Source organism: Camarhynchus parvulus, chromosome 3, assembly GCF_901933205.1.
Source record: "Camarhynchus parvulus chromosome 3, STF_HiC, whole genome shotgun sequence".
Classification (NCBI taxonomy): domain Eukaryota; kingdom Metazoa; phylum Chordata; class Aves; order Passeriformes; family Thraupidae; genus Camarhynchus; species Camarhynchus parvulus.
In genome coordinates, this window is record NC_044573.1 from 70,603,128 (window position 1) to 70,625,422 (window position 22,295).

The 22,295-nt window shown below is 41.5% G+C and overlaps 1 protein-coding gene across 4 annotated transcripts in view; it reads right to left on the bottom strand.

Annotated features, from left to right (window-relative positions):
* Window positions 1–22,295, bottom strand: part of KLHL29 (kelch like family member 29) — a 391,289-nt gene that overhangs the window by 240,048 nt on the left and 128,946 nt on the right. For 3 of the 4 annotated variants that reach the window (XM_030946674.1, XM_030946675.1, XM_030946672.1), the window contains exon 3: window positions 1,648–1,953. In XM_030946674.1, coding sequence (XP_030802534.1) covers window positions 1,648–1,908 — 261 coding nt within the window. In that variant the 5' untranslated portion in view covers window positions 1,909–1,953. The remainder of the gene's footprint in view (window positions 1–1,647; window positions 1,954–22,295) is intronic. The other variant, XM_030946673.1, reaches the window with a different exon arrangement.

Genomic DNA, 22,295 nt, shown 5'->3' on the forward strand with positions numbered 1-22,295 from the left:
AAACTCTATGCATTTTTACACACTTATTTTATGGGAGATTACACAGCTGATTAACAGTTCTCAGAATAAAAAGTGTCTCCTTTTACCTCCATTCTTGTCTATTTATTGCTTTTGATCTATTCATGCCAAAACATTCTTACTAATGAAAGTCATCAGAAAATTGTCTAATCAGGTAATTTAGAAGACAGTTCACATCTAGCATATGATCAAAAGGCACTTAACTTGCTGTTCCTGCCTCCTCTCCCCCAATAAACACATGGTTTACTAGCACTGATAAGCTTCAAAATGGTTTTGAACGTCTGGGAAAAGGGCTGATCAGCTCCAGACAATTGTTGGACTCTAAGCAGACCCAGGAACAAAGGTCATGATAAATGAAACCACTGCTTTAACTCCAAAATTGCTTCAATCATCTCCAGACAAAGCATGATTGAAATGTATCTATCACTGGATAGCATCTGGAGAACACTAAAAATGTTTTGATCAGAATCTGAGTAGCTTCTTCCAAATGATAATAATTTTAAGATGCCATGGCAAATTTTTACAACTACACTTTAGGCTAATGTTTTCTTCTGTAGCATTGACCTTGTTTTTCTACAGTGTGAAAAAAAATCAATATAATAATGGTATTGCAACAAAATTTCAGCTTGCTCTTGGCTTACTTTAAATAACTTCATTGTCTCCTTTCCCTCTGTCTACATCTGCTGCATTTGGCACTTTCAGTTATTAAAATGAAACCAAGTTGAAAGAAAATGTTAAATATCATAAAAAGAAACCCAGCAGCGCTTCTGTCTCACTTTGCCAGCACTGTGGTCACCTTTACCATTTGCCAGGTTGTTCTGTTTCTAGCTGTTCTACCTAAATCTGCATGCAAAAAGAAACCCCAACTTTCTCCAAAAATACCAAATGTACTTTGCGGTTCTACAAGAGTTTTGTTTTTTTTTTTTTAAGGAAAACTCACCCTCTTCCCTCCAATAATATATTGGAACAAAAAAGCCCAATAGTTTAATAGTGACTTCTATTCTTTGGTGCTTAACATTTTCTCACTCCTTAGTGTGCATTTTTGCACAAATGAGAGAGCCTGGTTATAGCAGTTTTACAGATTCACTCCAATCTGCATTAAGAATGAGGCTTCGAGAACCTTACAGCTAAAGAGAAAACACCATTCAGCCAAAATTATGACCCTTAGTCACTTTCCACTCCCTCTGGATGAGAACCACATCCAGTTGCTGTCAACCACAGTTCCGCCTTGGTCAACAGACAAGAAGAGCATTCCCAAAAGAAAAATGGGAGCAGTAAGTTCCAGGGAAAGCCACAGAAAGCCCAAATGTAGGCAGTGATGAAAGGAAGGAAACATTTGCTCTGCCTGGGCCTCTCAGAAGCGTGGAGACACTCAGTCTTGGAGCAAGAAAGACCTACTCTGGTGTATGTACAACACAGAAAAGAATTAAAAAGACAGACTGCCCATATAAATTCATTTTCCTACTCTTGGCTATCCCATGAACGCAAGCCTTACAAAGGGACAGATGATGCTCCATCTCTAACATCCCTTCCACTTATCAACCCCGTTTAAAAAAACCAACCAACCAAACAAACAAAAAAGGCAAAACAAAACAAAACAAAACAGAAAAAAAAAATCAGGATTCTTACTTTGTTACTGGAAGCTGGGGAGGAGTTGGCCACCAGGCTGGTGATGACCTCGCTGTTGCCGGTGGTGCAGGTGGCGGTGGCCGGCGTGGGGAGGCGCGCAGGGACGATGGGCAGGGGCAGCAGCCCGGGCCGGGAGCTGCTGGTGGTGCTGGCGGCGCTGCTGCAGCTGGTGCTGCCCACATGGTTCCCGTTGGAGCTCCAGTCCCGGCGCTCCCAGCCCGCACGGTAATCTCGCTCAAAGCGGCTGTGGTGCCGTGACATGGCGCTGGAGGGCAGCTGCGTCTCAGGGGGAACTCGAGAGCCTGCCTGGAAGGTAAAGGACACAGAGGAGTTAGGGACGAGGGCGCAGCACAGGGACTGTGCTCTGCAACCATCAGGCATGAGCCTGTCATGCCTTCTCTGCCTTAGGAGAGCACTGTTTCTCCTCTTTTCCCAGCTGAACATCAAGAGGAAGAGAGCAGGGTCATAGTGAATATTGATCTAGAACACAAATGAGAGTTTAGACAAGTACAAGGACACAGTGGAGAGCCCACTCCCACAGACCTGAAGAAACACCATCTGCCCAAACTCTTCATCAAAATAACAAGCAAAAGCACACAAATTGTGAAAAGCCAAGTTAGAAGGAAGTCATAATTCAATGTTCTGACAACAGGAAAACATTCCCAACAGCTCCATCTTTCCATTTTCTCAGCAGCCTTCAGATCTTTTCTGTAGCCTCTTTTCTGTACCTGACACATGACCCAATATAGATACTAAAGATCAAAGAGAAAAAAAATCTACCTGCTAAATCTACCCATTACTTCTCTATTTTCAAAGCCAAATACCGCTTCACACAGCCCCCTTCTTGCTAGACTCCTCACTGGAAGTTCCTCCAGGAATATTTCACTCTGTGACACCTCCCCACAGCAAGGATGCTCTACAGGAGGCAGGCCAACATGTTCTGTCTCCTCCCGTGCTTCTGGCTAGACTTTAAACTCTTAATACACATAGGTGATCTATGACCAAGTTGTTCTATGATCACTCTGTCCTTATCACCCCTCAGTCTTTGTTATCTACAGAGTGCATCTGCCAGGTGAGGGATGTCTAAACACAATGTTGTGGGTCAAGACTCCCAACATCTAATCTTAGTTCTGATAATTATATGTTACATAGCCTAGAGCAGTTACTGAAGTCTTCCTGGCAAGGTCTCCTAATGTGCAGAATGATGGCAATAATGCTACTTTCCCAGCAGAGCTCTAAGTGAAAGTTTACAGCATTTGCAATAGAAGAAACAGTATGAATAAATTCTAAATGTATTTATTTCCATAAATAAATAATGAGTATCTAGGTCACTGCAGCACCTGATTTATTTTATTTGCATCACACAATCCACTAAGTTCTTTGTAATAATGACATCAGGTCAGTGGAAGCAATGTTGTTTCACAAATTCTTAGATACAAAAATGGATGGTAAGAATATCTGTTTATTAGGATTGTGGAGGGCGCCAGAACTAAACTCACCCAGAAACTTGAAGGTAAGAAACGTTTTAAGAGAGATAAAAAACTTAGAAGTGTAATAAAACAGTGTGCCTATCTCCAATATTAGTTATTCACCTGGTAGAAATTAAAAAGGCAAACAAAACCAATCATTATGCCTAAAGGATGAAAGATTCACCTGGTTCACTAGAGAGCTGAGACTAGCTGAGAGCTGGTTTACTAGCTGAGACAAAGAATACTCTTCCTCAGTTAAAAATTCAATAATATAAATGTGTATTATCAAACCAAATCTCCCAATAAGCTGCATATCTGATGGTTACATCGTCCCTCTTCAAGAATGAGCACCTCCAGCAAGAACCTACAATGGAGACCACACCATAGTGTAGTTGGTATTGACCAAAAAATTAACATTCCTCTTAACCCAACTATTTTCTTCTCTAGTAGAATGTGATGCAATGATTGTCTTGATGATTTGAGGGCTGATGGTTCTGGTATTTACTTAGATTCCTCTGTCTTTCATTTTTTGTGGCCATCTGATACTTTCATTCAGAAAGCTAATTCTGTATTTTCCAGAGGACCATGTGAGCTCAGCTGTACAATGACCACAGGAAAACCCAGAGACACCAGTGCTGTGAAAGCTGTCGTAGTGAAAAAAGAACCTTTTCTTTTAGTAGAGGTGAAGAAAGCAAACTTTTTCTCTAGTGAATACTATCTCAGAATAAATTCAGTACCTAAACACAGTGTCTTTAAAGGTTAGAAATTCCACAGGTATAATCTCTCTTTCATTTGTTTTATAACCACTTTGCTAAGTCAGGCAAAAAAGTAGCCTGCAAACTGCAATTTCAAAATATCCTTTTTATTCTTTGCCTTCAAAAGAGTTTCTTTTTAATCCCAATAGCCTCCACTGCTGTATGAAGCTATCTTTTGTGACTGTTTGGATGGTGGTTGTCAACTGAATGCCCTTCTCCTCTCGAGCCCAAGGATCTCCATTAGCTGCATTAGTGTACTCCTTGACAAGGCAACCAGGGAGACCCAAATCACATCTCCCCCCCACCCACCCACCCACACTCCTGAGCACATCTGACATTTCATTCAGTGGAGAGCAGCAGCACACATGCACACAAGTCAATAGCAAGCAGTTTTTGCCACACGATCCCAGGCACCCTGCCCCCAGTAATTCTTCTATCAGATGAGACTGACAGGCAAGCACGTCAATAACAAGCAGGAAAAAAGCCTGTGACTAAGCCACCATTAAGAAGTTTACTTAAAACCCAACACCCTCTTCATAAGCACATTCACTTCTCAGTCCAGCTACTGTACTTCATATTTCCAATGAAAAAGTAAAAGCTGGGGCTAAACATCAGTCTTCTTTTTTTTTTCTTTTTTTTTCCTCCCCAATATATTGCATTAAATATACACTACTTGTTTCAAGATGTCATTTTTGGCTGGGTACAAAGTTACTTGACAGTGACAAGATGTGCAAAAAAACCAGAGGGGATAACTATCTAATGAGTATTCAACTGCTAGTGCCTGCTATTTAAAATTAGAAAGAATAGAAAATGTTTTCATAAATAGCTGCTGGGTGAGGTAAGAAATGGGTTGTGAACAGACTAGCTAATTTTTAAGTGTATTTTTAGATCCAGAGTTTATGCTTTGTCTAGACTATTGATGTTGAGGATCACAATCATAATAATAATGCTTTAAACATATCCTGTACTCATAAGAAAAAGTTCTCCAGCAGTGTGTCCCGAGTCAAGTGTAATCATCACATTCCTCTGCACAGAACTTGACCCAGGGCAGCATAAACCATCTTGAGAAACAGCAGAGACGGAGGCCAGTGGAAACCTCACTCAAACAGCAGGGAGGGCAGCAGTCAATGCAGTGAGAGATCACAGAATCCTTAAGGTTGAGAAAGATCTCTAAGATCATCAAGTCCAGCCACAACCCAACCCTGTCACTACCATTTCCACAATATCTGATTTTAGGCTACAATTTTTCAGACACGTTCTTTGACATTTTTTTCCCTAAAAATAAACAAAACAAAACAAATAAAAAACCCCCTTTCTGTTGCAGAGACAAAGAGAAGGAGAAACATCAATGTCTAATACTTATGAACATCAACATTAATAACTACAATTAATTCATGTGTTTTTACCTTTTTAAGGGAAGTTTTCCTCAACATTCATGTGTAGACATTTTCTCTTACCTTTTTAGACTCCTCTAAACAGTACAGAGGAAGAGAAAGAAGATTTTTACCTTGTTTTTGAGACACTGCACCAACTAAGCCCTGGCTAATTACAGATCTATCAACCTCAGTTGTGGGGTTGATTTTTCAGCTAGCATGATGCTCCACACTGTCACATGCAGGAGCCAGTACTAGAGCAGATAAGCTTTGAGCTATCTCAGATATGTCTACCCTACATCAGAGGCATAAAAGTAGGATGTAGACACAGCCAGCAGGAGAGAGAATGTATGATTTGTGCATCTCAGACTCGTAGTCCATGAGGAGGCACACTGCACCCTGTTATTGCTGAAAATCCCTCTGTACACCCAATTCAGCTGACACACTGTCTAGAGAAGGTGGTGAAGTCAGTGAGACAGGCTTTCCCTCACCTTCTACTCAAGATGTAATCACTGAAGTAGCTGAGTGTCTTTAATCTCTACTAGAAAGGAAACGCGCTCCCATTTGTCACATAGAATCAAAGGATTTTATTGTGCAGCCGAAAGGAACAAAAACTCTCTTAAAGGGGAAAAAATCAGCCCCCCTACTAAAGAGAGAGGAAAAAAGAGAAAGAAGCCCATAGCAGTTACTGGATAAACTGATAAATTCAAAGCAAAAAAAAGGAGATCAAATTGGTATGAAGGGAGGGCTGTGGAAAGGGCTATAAGCTAAAGAAGAGAGATCGAGCAACCAGAAGTAAATACAAATCCCATGACAAATGTAAAATGAGATTTAGTGATATGGCAAGGCAAGAAGTCCCCCAGACTGCATCACTGTGCATGTACTGCAAAAAGATTGCCAGAGCACAGCCCACTTTGTTTCAGACAGGGGTTATGCAGGAGCCGGCATGACGATTATACACGCACCTGACCCCTTCCCCCATCATTTACTTTCAGAGAAAGATGGGTTTGGGAGGGTAGACCAGGAGAGGGTAACAGACTGATGAAACAATACCAAACACCTTCTGAGGGATGGGACAAGGTCTAAACATGCAAGGCAATAGGTGAGAGAGACCAGAAAAAGAAGTTACTTCAAACCTATCCCTCTCAAGGCAAAGTAGAATGTGAGTGTACTCCTGCTAGAGAACGTAACTTTTTCTACAACCAGGAATTTTGGACATACCTCAAACTAACAGCTTTCTCAAAAACAATATTTAAGAAAGTTTTTTGGCAAAATTAGAGTGTCTTCAGGACTCAAATGTAGGGGCACTTACACAGATGACAACATCCAGCCTTCAAATTTACCCTGAACACTTTGGCCATTTGGAAATCCTCTGACCTTCTTAGCACAAAACCACCCTCCTCCTGGTACTCATTTTTCACCACATCTCTAATGCAAGCTCGTTTGTTCCTCGTTTCCACAGCTTACACACACACACACACACACACACAGAGGAAAGGAAAAGGCCAGCGGCTGTGAGATAGCAGTGTGCTGTCCTCAGGGCTCTTAGCAGGTTCAAACAGATCATTGCTGCAGATTTATTAAACTCAAGTGGTTAACATTTCATTTTATGCTCGATACATTTAAACACAGCCCTTCTTCCCCCAAGCCCAAAACACTCACTGTTCTGCAGAAAAAATGCTTCCTATTCATGTTCCTCTAAATGACAGTCCGGGCTTGAGCCTTGGAGCAGCTCTTTCCCTGCTTTCCATGCTTATCTAGTCAAGGTCTCCTTAAAGTGCCTGTCCCCACAGATATAAATATAAGGAAAAACAGGCTTTCAGCCAGTCTGAAGCTAGAGAATCAGATTTCTTAGACTATTAGTCAACTTCATTAAGTGACTTCAAAAATAAAGGTCAAGCTTTTAATTTAAATTTTTCCTGGGTAAGCATTTGTTTCTAAATTTACCTTTTAAATAATAACATTACAGAAACATGATAGGCGAGAGACGTTGGGAGACAGTGACGAAAGTAGATACATGGTCATTAGGGAAATGGCAGAAAAGGAGAAAGAAAGAACCTGAAGCTTTAAAATATGCAGCTAAATAATCTTACATGTTTTCAGACAGGATAAATGGAAGTACAGGTAAAATAGCCCATCAGAGAGCTTTAAAAGCAGTTAAGTGCACGTAATGCCTAAGTATTTTATGAGAGCCACACACACACACAAAAAAAAAAAAAAAAAAAAAAGATGAGGAAGAGAGATTTGCTGGAATCAGATCTAGCATGGAGCACTGTAACTGATAAAAAGGAAGATGTCTAAGTATCTAAGCTTGAATGATTTCACATATATGCTGCAGGGGAAATGTTACGACATGCAGTTTTATCAGAGCCTACGACACAACAACCTCTCCCCAGGCACAGGTCTGCTGATGTAATTTATGCACATGGCACCAAAATCACATTGAAATATATCAGCATTACCATAAATTTTGGTATAACTTAATCTTTAGGTCATATATGTACACATCTTCAAGAAAATCAAAATAAAACAAAGTACTAGCAGTCCTGGCAGCTTCAGGAGCAGCTCTTCAGCAATGTGCCAAGCAAAATGTTTTATTCGAGCTCAACATTTTTTATAACCTACAAAGACTTTCTTAGACACATATAGAATCACTGTTACAAGCCTACATGGATCTGACTAATCCATTTTCACAATTTTTACTGAACGACTTTTTTTTTTCTGTTTGGGTGACTTCAATGAAAGAACTCTCTGTTAGACAAGTGCAGAAAGAATGCAATCAAGAGATTCTGTAAAGCTGAACTACAAGCAGCTGTGTAGAAAGATAAGATCCAGAAATATTTGAGAGGCAAGGAAACAACTTTATTATCAAGCAAGGTCTACTTTTGTAAACCCCTGATTTAGTCTTGTAAACAGTTGTAAAGCTCTTGTAAAATCCAAGACAAGGCAGAGAGACTTGAGCTGCTTTGCTACAATCAGATCTTAAAGAAAAAAAAAAGAAGAAAAAAAGCCCAAATCCTAACCCTGTAAGTGATAAAGGAGCAGTAGATTAAAGAGATTATATAGGATTTAATTTTCCAAATATATGCTGGAGGAGGTGATGCTTTGGGACATATTACAAAAAAAAATCTGAGCATGAACACAACAGTGTCTTCTCAGTAGAAAGCTCACTATGAAAGAAACAAAAAAAGAGATTTTTGCTTTGCTATCTCAAAATACTGTAGAAAAGTTTGTGCACTTTTTATTTCTGAGTACGTCAGATGCCTATGGAAATCTTCCCCCTAGGTAAGTAAAAAGATAAACTAGACTACCCAAATAAAAAAGAAAAACGCAGTCATGATGTGAGTGAAACCATACCTTGGAGTTTCTTTCCTTCACAACTGACAGAACACACCTTCCTAAATGAGGGGTTACTAAAAAATCTCTAAGTGTATGGTTTATTACTAAGCTTTTAGGACATTTATCTTCACTGTGATCATTTCCTATCTATAGTAATTTGCTTTTCAGATACTAATTTTTTTACAGTCTGAGCAGATTGGGTAATATATCCTTCAATTCATGGATCATAAGCATTGGCAGGGTGAGAAAAGCTCCCAAAGGTTCAGGGTGGTCCTGATGCTCACACTGCTGGAACAGAAGGCGAAGACGAGTCCTGTCTTGAATCCTGTTGCTTGCCAAACCTGGACACACAAAAACTCATGAAGTTTACACCAAGTGCAGGGTCTCCTTCTGCAGATGCTCCTGACCATAGTCCAAGTTTCTTGGACTATTCTAAAAGGCCTCCATCCACATCCTCCGATGTACTTATCATCAATTATAAATGGATAGAAAATATGTCAAAATATACTGGTTTGGGATATGTATTTGAATAAAATTCCTAACTCCAGGAGAAAACTACTAAACCTATTTCTCTCCCTTCAAGCTTCTGTTGGAAAGATCTCCAAGTTGATATGGTTCTCCCCCATGGCTTTGTTGCAAACCATCCCCACAATCTTACAAAAAAACTCAGCACAAAACTCAACCCTCACCACCCTCCAGCCCCCAAAATCAATTCTAGATGCCACTTGCTGCAGATTCTCGGTCTCTCCAAAGACTTTCTACAGCAACAAGACTGGAATTTTACGCAGAAGTTTTGTAAATTAAAATCCACCAGAACTTTACACAAAAGCAAAATAACTTCCTCAGATGTCTCTGAAGGGTCCAGGGTAGCTGGCAGTGTCTGGAACCCAGCCTTGTTAAAAACGGAGCGAGAGAAAAACTATGTTCCTCTGTAACACTCCTGCTTGCAAAACACTGCCCAAAACATTGTCTTCCCTAATTAAATTATCTCATTAGCATGAAAAGCAAACGAAAGGAAACCAAATGCCAAGAGCTGCCGTGTTAAAGGCCAGTTCGTGCAGGGTTTGTGCAGCAAGACTTGCACGGCAGAGCCGGTGGCCAACACCTTGGCACAGGGGCTGGCAGGATGACAACTGGTGGCCGGGGTCCAGGGATGCCTGCTGGGGGACAGGTGGGGAGGGGAGACAGGGACACGACTGGATTTCTTCTGGGGATATGGGCCATCTTCTCAAAATGTGTGAAGTGGCTGCCAGGACCTGACATACCTAATCTTGCCTAAGACTTCGTAGTTAAGAAAGCAGAAATGTAGAATAAGCTACTGTCAGTGTTGCCAAATGTCACAAAATAAATCTCACAAAATTTAATTAGCAGGATTTTGGCTCTTTTGGGGATGGTTTCCTAGGTGGGGGGGGGGGTGGGACTAGGTCTTCAAATTACATTTTGGACAAGGCAGAAGAAATTTCCTTTTATTTACTGCTGTTCTCAATTTTCCAGAGCCTAAAGGAAGACTGATCAATCAGTCAAAACTATTACAGGAGAAAGCTCTCTGCCAAGGTAAGGGTTAAATGCAGTGTATTTTACAGCATAAGATATCTGGATCACTTGCAGTGCTGCAAAATGGTGTAATAAAGAAAATGTACTTCAAATTTCCCTCTTAAAGGATATTTTTGGGTCATCCCACCCCATCACTGTTCACATTTAAAAAACTTCAGCCAGCACCAGGTGAAGTAATAAATTTTCTCTTCAGGACTGATGTCCTCTGACCACACAGAATCTTCTGACACACGTTTTGTTAAAAGGAGACGTATCACTCCCCCAAATCAAGTGCACATGTACACTTACAGCACAAAGCAGTCCCTAACAATCTGGTATATAAAAAGAGGTTATTCCATGAAAATTGCCTCAGGAAAAAAAAAAAAAACATTAAATCATAGAATCAGAGTCCTTTAGGTTGCAAAAGACCTTTACGATAACCAAGTCCAACCATTAAACAGTGCCAAGTCCACCACTAAGCCCTAAGTGTCACATCTGCATGTTGTAAATGTAAAATGTTTTTTACATTTACTGAACATGAGACTAGCACAGACCATAGTGACAGGCATCCAAAGACCTTCAAGCCTTTAACATGATTTGTGGCATCTGAGGTATGAAGGTGCAGTTATCCCAATCCTCCAGTAAATAAGTAAATTCCCAGAGAAAACACAGCATCTCTGACCTACAGAGAATAACTAATTTTTCCAATTTCTGGTGCCCTAAATGTGTGACTGCCACTAGCCTCCATTCAGAAAGCTTGCTCTTCACTTAAGGAGACCTGTATTCTTGCTCTTCTTTCAGAGATAATGGAGAGTCTGGAGAGGAGTTTCTCTGCATATTTCTGCACTTCCATCTTTTTGCTTAAGGGCACTGGTACCATTAGTACCAGTCCATCAGCACCCAGCACCCCTTTATCTGGCTGGAAATACTGGGCAGATACCTGGGGCTTTTGGATCAAAACATTCCCTTCATAGTGCATGGCACTGGAGTTGGCCAGAGCCCACGTTATCTGTCCATCTGCAGTCACAGCTCATCACCTCTCATGGCCTAACCATGTTTCATAAAATGGATTGACTTTATTTTCAGCTGGTTCAATAGAGTAAGTATCACTTACATCCACTTGCTATTTATGTTTTGTTTTGAAAGGCGATGCGTCAAGAGCCAGAGGGACAGTGCCACCATGCTAATGAATTAATACCACAGCAGTATCAAAGTTAACTGCCTCTCTGCTTGCTCCTCTGCCTCTTAAAAGCTATTCCTGTTACCATTTCTTCCACCGCCTTTTCTTGCATCTCATTTAAATTTGGCCCAAGTGACTCATGTTTTATCTTTTTAGCTGCTGGATGAAGGCTGTTTGCTGAATGCAGGAAATCAGCAGCCCACCTTTTCTAGGCCAGAGGTCTGCAGCTTTTAATTAGCTGCTTTAGAAGTAACTGGATCAAATAATAAACAGATCATGAACCACTCACCATATCCCTCTCAAGATATGTTAGGTGATGTAGAACCTTTCAATACTACAGAGAAATCAAATCATGTTTGCCAAGCACCTACTTAAATATGCATTTAAGAATACCAAGAATCTAGTTAAAAATATAAGTTGAAAACTACTAGATTTGCAAGCACTGGCCAAAATGTTTTGCATTTTATTCTGAATAGCAGTAATTCATTTTCATTCCACCAAAGCTGTCAAAAACTCTATATGCAGTCTTGTACCGAGGCTGTTATATACATGCCAAATGACTGTATAGCAAACATCTGGACTTGCTTCTGTTCCAGGATTTGCCAAACGTAAGTCTATCTATTGTTTTTTCTTGAGACTTTTTTTTTTTCCTCTCACTGCTGTGCCTCAGGTCATTTTTCTTAAAATGAAATCATTAAAACAGGCAGAAAGAGCGGAGGAAGGAGGAGTAAGAAGAGCTCTAGCATCTGAGTAATCTTCCAGTGGGACTAATTTTACTAAGTATTTGTGCTACTGCTACCAGTCAATCACTGCAAGTATTATTGAGAAGCTAAAAAAAATTAAAATTAAACCACATTTAGGAAAGCATATTGGCAGAGAGAAAAGGAAAAACACATATGCTGTTCTATAAACTAGAAGCTCCGTTTACTGAAATGTCCTCAATATCAATATAAAATGTATTAACATAAAAACCCAACTTGCTCTTCCCTGATTTTGCATTCATTTTACATCCGTACTTCTCCGAGGCAACAGATCAGAATGGTGCATTGCCTTCCCCTCAGGCCAAGTGTAATAAACAGGCAGGTGTAATATAAGGCTGCAGTGTCTCAGCTCTCCTCCCCAGCAATTGATCTTCCAGCCCAACGGTGTAATTCTGTCTTGGTAGCTCCCTCCACATGCCTCACTCCTGATCGGTCAATTATTTCAAATCAAGCAGAATTAAAGTGTTATTTTTGTGAGGGAGGATGATATTCACCAGTGACCAACGTGAAACTAATAAACTAATTTCCCTTTACTGCCTCGGGCAAAACAGAAAAATCCAGGTCTATGGGAGAAAGACAGCAGCTGTTTCATCAGTCTGTTGCCCAAATGTGTTTGCCATTTACTATCTTTAAATTGAATTTTTGCTCACAGGACAATTTTGGGAGCAGAAGACAACAAAAAGAAAACAACAAAAAAGGCAGTGGTGAGGATGTATGACTGTTCTAGACAGAGCTGAGAGGAGGGGACAGCACTCTCCTGTTCTCTGAAACAGAGCATATTCCTCCTGTCAGTAGCAAATTTATCCAGTAGATGTCAACACCAGCAAAAAATATGTGTAAAGCCAACCTTAACAGCAACAGTACTCACTTGAATTTACAGTAGCGCATCAGGGGACAGTTTAATATTTGGAAGCACTGCCTATTTATTTGCTACCATCCCATCCCTGCATCTTCTTGAACGGATCTGGCCTGGCTCATCTGTCTATAAACATATGTAGGGCAAAATAATTTGTTTTTTGCTTTGAGAATAATTTTGTCTGGTCTGCTGAAAAATTGCTGATGAGTACGTGATTACTTTCAGATTGGATTGGATGAAATTTTTCTGAGGAGGCGCAGGGAGTAGGGGGGAAAATACTGTGCAGTGCAAAGTGACTACCAGAAGCAAAATCTTCATAGTTACTAAATATAATCTGAGGAGGTCTGTTCCTTCCTGACCTTCCACTTGCGTGGTTAAGCAATGCAATGATTTCATGGATTTTGCTCTTTCCTCAAGAAGCTTCTTAGCCTACAAGAGTGACCTGCGATTCCCATGCTGACCCCAGGTCAACAGATACTTGTTGTTCCTGTGAGGTTTTTTTGTTTTGCAGTACACCAAGGACAGTCTGTTGTAAGCCTTTTAGTGTTATTATCACGCGGAAGACTGCATTTGCTGACAAGTTTTAACCATGCAAAAACACAAGGCCATTGCTGTTGACACTTTTAAATCTACTATTAAGATCTTACTGTTTGAACAGCTTGTGTGTAGAATCTGAAGTACAGATTTCTGTTTCCTTTTTGTTTATTTTTAGATAAACCTTGTGTTTCTACTCTGCAATGTTTGCATTTGGCTGCTGAGCATGCAGTAACGGCATACATTATATGCATTGCTTAGAGACACTGCCTCACAGCCCATCAAGTTTTTGGAATAGATGAAAAGAGAAGGGAAATAACAGATCATTTTCCTGATTGATTAATCTTTCTTCACGTTGCCATTTCCCCATACACATAAGAAGGACAACCAAAAGTATGTTGTGACATCTAATAGTGAGCTGTTGAAACAAATTATTTTACTACTGCTACAAAATTTACTATGGAGTTTGTTTTCAGAGATCCAAAACATAACAAGGAGACATAAATGAAAATATTACAGAGACATCACTATGAGATTTATTCCTCACGTGCAAAACCTTACAGCTTTTACAAGAAGCATCCATCCAATGATGCTGCTGCACCTTAACTAATCAGTCTGGCTTAAAATTCAGGCTCTCTGTGTAAGCACAAACAGCGGTCAAAGGCTGACACTGAGAATTACCATCATCTAAGCAATTCTTAGGCATCAACAGAAGCAGGCAAGGGAAGATCAGGCACAGGTACTGCACTCCCAGTAAATAATCCCAACAGATGACGGCACTTGAGAGAACAAAGTCAGAGCTCTGGACACCAGGGGAAAACATCAAATGCCAAATCCAGCCCCATGAGGCATAAGGTGCCAGCAGCACGCCCTGCTTTGGGAAGCCACGTCCTGCTCCACAGCTCTGGGTGCCAGCATGCACTACACAAGACAGAGCCATAAATAGTTTGGAGATAAGACGCATATCTTATGAGGCACACCGCAGCTTCACAGCCAGGGATGAGCAATTCTTTTAATTACCGTCAGCATTTTCTCCGAATCCCCGTCTCAAAGAAGAGATGGAAACTTTTGATTTGCTGTGACACCTTGATTGCTGCACGGATGAGTCACCACACCACTCCTGTAAGTCTTATAAATTTATAGATTTTTAGGGCAAAAAGCACAGGAGGCTGTTACAATCGCTCTGCTCTGACTCTGAACAGCACAGCTCTCCTGGCTCCTCCAGCAGCCTGCCTGCCGGGCACAAACAGGGACCGGGAGTGTCGTACATAAAATTATAACACATGCCTAAGCTTGCCTGCAAGCACCGCAACAGTTCCCTCTCAAAAAAAAAAGGGAAAAAAATGTAAAATTATTGATCACTGAATGTACACTCATGTATCTCAACACCTTTCTTCCTTGCAGTTTCTCTGACCTGGGGAAGCTGCAGGGATTCTATAAGGGGGAGGCAGGGGTGGCCCTGTGCTGCCCACAGACAGTTCACTGGCCCCACCGCAGGGAACCACAGAGCCCTGCAGCCAAACTGGTGGGGCCTCTGTGAAACATTCCTAAGAAAAGGGCAAGAACACTGCACAGGCAATGAGGATTAAGGAAAAATGTGTAAGATACAGCCCTGCTAATACTATTGTCAAAGAGGGAGGAGGGGGAGAAGGTGCTCCCAGTACTGGAGCAGGGGTGACCCTGCTGCCCATGGAGAGGACCATGATGGAAGCTGACCATAGGATCATCACAGAATGGTTTAGACTGGAAGTGACCTCAAAGACCCTCCATTTCCAACACCTCTTGCTACAGGCAGGGAAACCTTCCACTAGACCAGGTTGCTCCAATCCCCATCCAACCTGGCCTTGAACCCTTGCAAGATGGAGCATCCACAGCTTCTCTGGGCAAACTGTGCCAGTGTCTCTCCATCTTCACAATGAAGTATCTCTTCCTAATATCCAATCTAAACCTCTTTTATGTCATTACTCCCTGTCCTATTACTATGGCCCTGCAAGAAGTCCATCTCCAGCACTGTTTTTTTCCCCCCATATACCCACACTACGCCCATGGAAGACCTCTCCTTATGGAGAGGTATCCACTCTGAAGCAGGATTCAGGCAGGAGCTGCAGCCTGTGGAGGAGGATCCATCCTGGAAGAGGTTTATCTGGAGGAACTGCAGCCCTGCTGATATTTAAGTTTTTCCCAGAATCTCCCAGGGAAGTTCATGCATTCATCCTCTGTAGTGGTAGAGAGGAGGGACAGAAAGGACTGAGTATTTCTGTATCTGCAATATATTAGTGTATTTATGAAAGACACCATGGGGAAGACCTTCTACATAATTTCAAAGCCTGGGTTTTACTTAATTTCATGCTTTGAAGACATGTGCATTCCCAGTTTCTTTCACTTTTTTTTCCCATGCATTCTATTATTATCTTTTTGCCTATCCACTTGTAAACAATTTCTAAGCTGACGTAAGTGAACGAGCTGCTTGGAATGATCTTCACAGATGCAGTGCTCTACCAGTTGCTTTCCTGAATAAAGTACATATCCATACCATTTCCTTGATCTTCTAGGTAAGTAATCACATCCACTGAGGACGGATTAGACATACACTTCGAAACAATGCCTGTCTATAACTAGATGTCTTATTTCCCAGCATTCCCATAATGGCCCCATTACATGCTTGATTACTGTGGCCAGGCTAAACAGGGCCATTTGTTGAGAACTTTCCTTTCTTTTCTTCTTTACTAGCAGGAAAGTCCAACTTTGTTTGATGAATCCTATGATGTTCTGAAAGTATTTTCTATGTTCCTGAAGACTGCCTCTGCTAATTCTTTAGAGACAGACCCTCCAGTGCATTTTGTAAAAAATTCTTAATACTCAATTTTGCAAGATGTCCTTTCTTCTCCTGCTTTGGTCTTCATTTGTAAAGTTACAGAATCTAGCAAATTTTTCCCACACAAGGTTACCAAGTTCATTGTATTTTAAGACAAGGATAAGCATTTATGTGTCACTCTTTGTCTTCAAAGCACTTTACAAACATTTAATATTTAATGCTTATGGTATCCTTCTTACTCTCAACCCCATTTTACAGGTAGGGAAAGAGACTCACAGGTTAAGTGATTTTGTTTCAAGTCACATCACAAGTTACTGAAAGATGTGAGACCAGAATATATGAGCTCAGATTTCCAGTTCTGTACTCAATACTAGACCAGCCTTGTTCTTTCACTTAATATAAATAATAATGAGAATCCTCACTCTTGTTCAGAGAGAACTTAGCTCTTTGGAGGTCCTAAATACAACAACAACAACAACCAAAAAAACCACAGGAAAAGCACCCCAAAATTACCCAGGTGGGCAGCTACCAGCTTCGTAACCCTACCCAGAAGCTTCGTCTTCCTTTTCCAGTGTTTTAGAGGGAAACTCACAATTGGACATTATCAGGAAAGGGGTCAGCATGTTTCAGGCATTTATATATAGCCAAATGCACACAACACACACACACACACACACACACACACACACACACACACACACACACACACACACACATACACAGACATTCTCAACCACTGCCTAAACGAAGAACAGAGGATTTCCAGCCAGAGAAGAATTTGTGATTTAAAAACTGAAGTACATTTCAAAATGGCATCACTAAAGAGCTTCGGTATTTGATAAGAAGATTACAGTACATTCAACTGCATACAGCAAAAGCCTTTTAAAATTAAGTACAGGAAGAGTGAAGCCAGGCATTTGCAACTAGATAACACGGAGCTAATCGGGCAGTGCAAAAGGTGTGCCCTGCTGCAGGGAGCATGCAGGAGCCAGGCAGCTTTTGGAACTCAAATAATGAGGGGCTTTTTTTTAGCTTTAACATTTTTCATAATCTAAGCAGGAGGTCTAAACACAAGCTGTATGTAACACTAACTGTATTTCCCTTTAACAGGCTCCTATGGGAACAAATGTTCAGTGTCAGGCTGGTACTATACGTCCATTTAATTGAGCTGAGAGAACTCTACTGCCCTCGAAGAAAGCTCATCTCTTCTCTCCGTGGATGTGACTATAGAGCTAGCAGATAATATCTCACTCATTATTTATACAACCACGTAATTATCTCCCAGAGACTCCCCATTTTGTAGAAGTTTCTTTTTTGGAAACATCATCTGTTGGCTGAATGGAAAGCCAAATCCAGCCTCAGATACTGTGACAGTGAGTGCCAGAGCATCCTTTGCTAACACACTTGGGAAACAGCACAGGGAGTCTGCAGTACCACTCACATGGGGGATGTACTCCTAGCATTACACTGGATCTCTTTAATTATTTTGCAAAATACAGGCACATGTGCAACATCAACAAAAAATAAATCTGCATATTGCACAATTGCCTCCTCTGTGCCATTGGGTTCTGTCTCACCGTTTACACTGCTCCAGTGCCACCATATCCAAACACCCTTGACACTTGTTTAGAAGTGACAAAATCTTCTGAGGTCAAGAATGTTATTATCCCTCCTCTTCAGCTGGTGAGATGAGGATGGAAAAAATATGGACCAAAACTAGAAGATGCCCTCAGGTAGAGAGAGCAGAGGTCAGACATTATATCCAATTTAAACATGTGCAAAACCCCTCTAGGCTCATGTACCTCAGAGTCTGCAGGAAGCCACATTATTGCTAACAAAGCTATTTAGGTGCCCAATGTCCCGCTGTTGCATAAACCAGAGGGAACATCATTTGCCCATTTATCACTGCAGGATTGCTGGAAATTCCCAAATGAGATACCACTGCCCAAATCCTCTGGTGTCATGTCACTCCAAAACACAGGGATGCTTTGAGTTGAGCACCAAGGGGAGGTAGTACATTGTGACTCATCCTGATGAGGGGTCTGGTTTCTAGCTTTGGCTCCCTATATAACTGAAGCATAAGGCATTACAGAAATCTGCTGGGCTCAGAGTTTCCATGCCAGAAACTGGATGCCGATGAGCCCAGAATGGCCATGCTCAGCACTGGGGCTGAGTGGTCTTTTAGGTGGTGCTGCTGGCTTTAAACTCCAGCTTTAGACCCAAGACAAGGAGTGGGTATAATCCTCTGCTATTTCAGATGTCCAACGTCACTCCAGGTTCAGCTCAACAGAGCACTGGAGTTCACTGGAGAGACATGAGAAAAACAACCAAGGACACGGCAAATGAACACCACGTCCCCATCATGTTCTAACAGAGCTTTTGGGCAGGCTCAGCCAACACCCACATCTCAGCCAAAGACCATGAGAGAGGGCACTGGTGTTTTTGCAATTCAGCAAGCCTGCCACTACCTTCCTCAGGCAACCCCATGCTCAGCTACTCCATGAGGTACAGGCTTCCGTCTTCCTGCTTTGATGGAGGCTGGTTTGTTTTTTCTTTTTCCCCATTTAATTTTGAAGATTATAGGATTTACACCTATTCTGTTAAAATATTTTGTACCACTGCCATGAAAGAGCAGAATGGAGGCAACACACACATATTATGAAAGCTCTGGCATTATAATATGTAGCTTTTCTGTTATAAATTACATTGACCAGCTAAAGTACAGGTTACAGTAAAGTCTGCACAAACTCATATTGTGGCAGTAATGCATATATGGAAGAAAAAAGAAACAACAATTTTCTTGTGCATTTTAATACACTTAGCAAAATGACCAAGATTGAATTCCTCATGGAGGGAAAGCCAAATCTTACTCATGAAGTCACTGTGGTTTTGGTTTTTTCTAATGAGAAAAACAACCACGCAGTCGTCACAACTAGGGAAATACCACACACCACTGGATTAAAGTCCTTTTCAGGAATGTACAAAACACAGTTTGCTATTATTGCCTTTATTAAATCTTGAACCACTTGTCTTTCTGAAGCAGCAAAGAAAACAGCGATCATACTCGCTGGCCCTACAAGCCCTCTAAAAGGTACTGTGCATATCCTTTCACCCCTCCAAATGCCATGACTTGGGGGTAGGCTCAGGGCTCTCTACCGTGGCAGCACTGGGTCTCCAGAATGAAAGGAAAGGTTTGAGGAAAGCTCAGAAAAGGAGATCCCCTAAGTTAGATTGGAGGAAGGTTGGGAGGATGAAAGAACAACAACAACCCACCTTCAGATGCAGCTTAAACCCAGGACTCTGCAGCCCCCGATGCCTTTCCCACTTTTCTCCCCCCATGTTAATTAATCTTTCAATCAATTTTTCCCCTTTATTCTCACCACATCTCCCATTTCTACTCACCACCTTCTACCACATCCAGGTTCCTTTCTCTCTTTGCTTATGTCCAAGGAAGAGTTCCTCCAAGACCTTCCCCAGCCCTCAAACAAGACTGACTCAAATAGGTGGTTTGCAAAACTTCCTTTACTTATGTACTTAGACCTTTTTGACCTTGTTTTATCCAACTTAAAATCCCTAAGTGAAATCATTAGGTGAGCAAGAATGACCTAAAGTACCAAGAATTTGGCAAGCTCACAACATTAAAAAGAAACAAAGGACTTGTATCCTATTCTCCGATGTAGAGAGGAGGAAACTGAGGTGAAGAAGCAGGTGGGAATGTAGCAGTGATGAAATGGAAGTGACAAGCTTATAATTTATTAAGTTTCTAAGCATAGTTTCATCCAAAAACCAGGGGCAAAAGAAGTTCTTTCCTAAATTAGGTATTGAGCAGAAACCTTAAAGAGAACCAGCAAACCCATTCTGCTCCAATTCAGCTGTCTACAGCTAACCCCTCATAGGGGACTTTAGTTTTGGACAATTAATTTTATTAGCTTAGAAGGGAAAATGTAAGCAACCAGCAGGAAAACCTGCCAATCGACCAACCATTTCTATTTGTGATGGAATTCATGGAGTCAATCCCACAGTGCCGTTTGTTCCAGGACCATCCCTGCCACATCTCAGTGCTTGGGTGCAAAAGAAGGGCCAAAACAGGGGATTATGAATTTGTAAGTAAAAACAAAGCACTGGTTCTCAATAGAATCGTTTTAAGGATGGCATACATTAATTTATTCTCTTCTGCACTGCCTCTGCATACCCGCTGCTGGCAATGTGACAACATATAAGCACTGAATGTTGTGCTTAGTAGCTTAAGAGCTCCAAGACAGATTGTCATTTTGCTCATTCTTCCTGGGCCAAAATGTGTTTTCCCAGAAAAAAAATAAATAAACCCCCTCTTCCCAAAACAAATACACCCCCCTTCCTCCCCCGCAGTCATCTTCAAATTTTGAGAAGAATTGGAGTGGCACCACCCTTGGAGGAGGCAGAGTAAGGAACGCATCCTCAGGAGGTTTTTATTCTAGACAGAGAGCCTCTCCCCAAGACAGCGTTTTGCCAACACATGGAGAGTTTTGAAAATGAAGGCAAAAGCCTTCCATTTGAGTGAATTCAATGGGAAGGCAGCACGGCGCACAGAGCGCCGGGGCAATTTGCTCTTGGCAGCCTCTCTCGCTAAGTAGGTGGGCTGCGCTCAGCGCCAATTAGGGCTGACGCTTTTCCTCAGGTACAATGCGCTGCCACACGGCTCGGACTGTTCCTCCCTCCCTGCATCTGTGTTTACTGTGGCTGCTCATTTTCCCCCTTGGCAAGGGGGATGTTTAATAAAGCAGGCCATTCCCCAGCTACAAAGGCGCTATATCATCCTTGGGTGTATGTACACATATGGTATGAAACTGAATGCAGCTAAAAGTCAAAGCAACTCCTGCCAGAAATTTCTGATGGCAGCACTGTAAAAGTGGTGTTGGGAAACAATGCAGCTCTCGATTTTCTGATACTGGGTGAAAAGGAGAGAGACAGCACGGTGAGTTTAGCTCCAAAGTTAAAAGGGAATCATATGAGTGAAGAAAAAGAAGCAATATTCAGATTTCTAAATCCCCTGTTCCCAGTTCAAGGTCTAAGTTTTCTTTTGGCTTGTGCTGCTCTGAAAATGGAGCCAAAGAGGTTCTCGATCCAGCTTTTGATTTCCTGCTGTGCTAAGCTACAGGAATGTTCACATCTAGGCTCTGCTTTGGTCCTGTCTCTAATTAAGGCAGCTTATTTTTTCAAACATGCTACCTGAGACCTCCTCATGTTGCTCCAGGTTATGCAGCCATGCTTCAAACTGCTTTCTAATATACCTAATAGTGCCACAGTGATATGTTCAGCTTATTACTGTTACAGAAGCAGTTGGGTCATGGTATTCTCTGCAAAATACTTCTGTAATGGAGTGGATTAATTTAATGAATGCCATTTACTGCAGCAGAAGTGACAATGATTTGATGTTTTGTTATAATTAAGACTCATTAGTCAGTGACTTTTTTCTTAGTTGTCTGACAACCATATTAGATGTAGCACATCTCAGATACAAAAGTTCTGAACTTCCTTCTAGTCATTTTTAATAAATATGAAGGATGTGAAATTGAAAGTCTTGGCACTGGGCTGCTTGAAGTGACCAGTTTGAGCAATGCCACGTACACCTCCCTGCCCAAACTACCGAAACTGCACCAGCTTCCAAGAAATCACTGGATCATACCTGGCACTGAAGCTTTCAACCAAACAGCTCCAAAACATCTCACCACCTGGCTAAGACACAAAAAGGCTTTTGAGAAAGCAGACAGAGCCAGGTCTTGATGCTTTTAACAAGATCCCAGAGCTCTGCCAAGACAGGAATCCCTGCACTGGAGAACCAGCTTGTGGAGGGCCCAGTGTGCTCTGCCACGGGACTGATGGTAAACTCAAACTCGATTTTAGTAACAATCTCTCCTTTCTCAGTCAGCATCTGAAGGCTGAGGAATGATCCCCATGCTCTTCTACCAATGCAAAATCTTTTGTTCCTTGGAAGCACAACTCCTTTGCTTTTGCAAATCCTGAACAGTGGTATGCAGAACACGAAGAAACAGA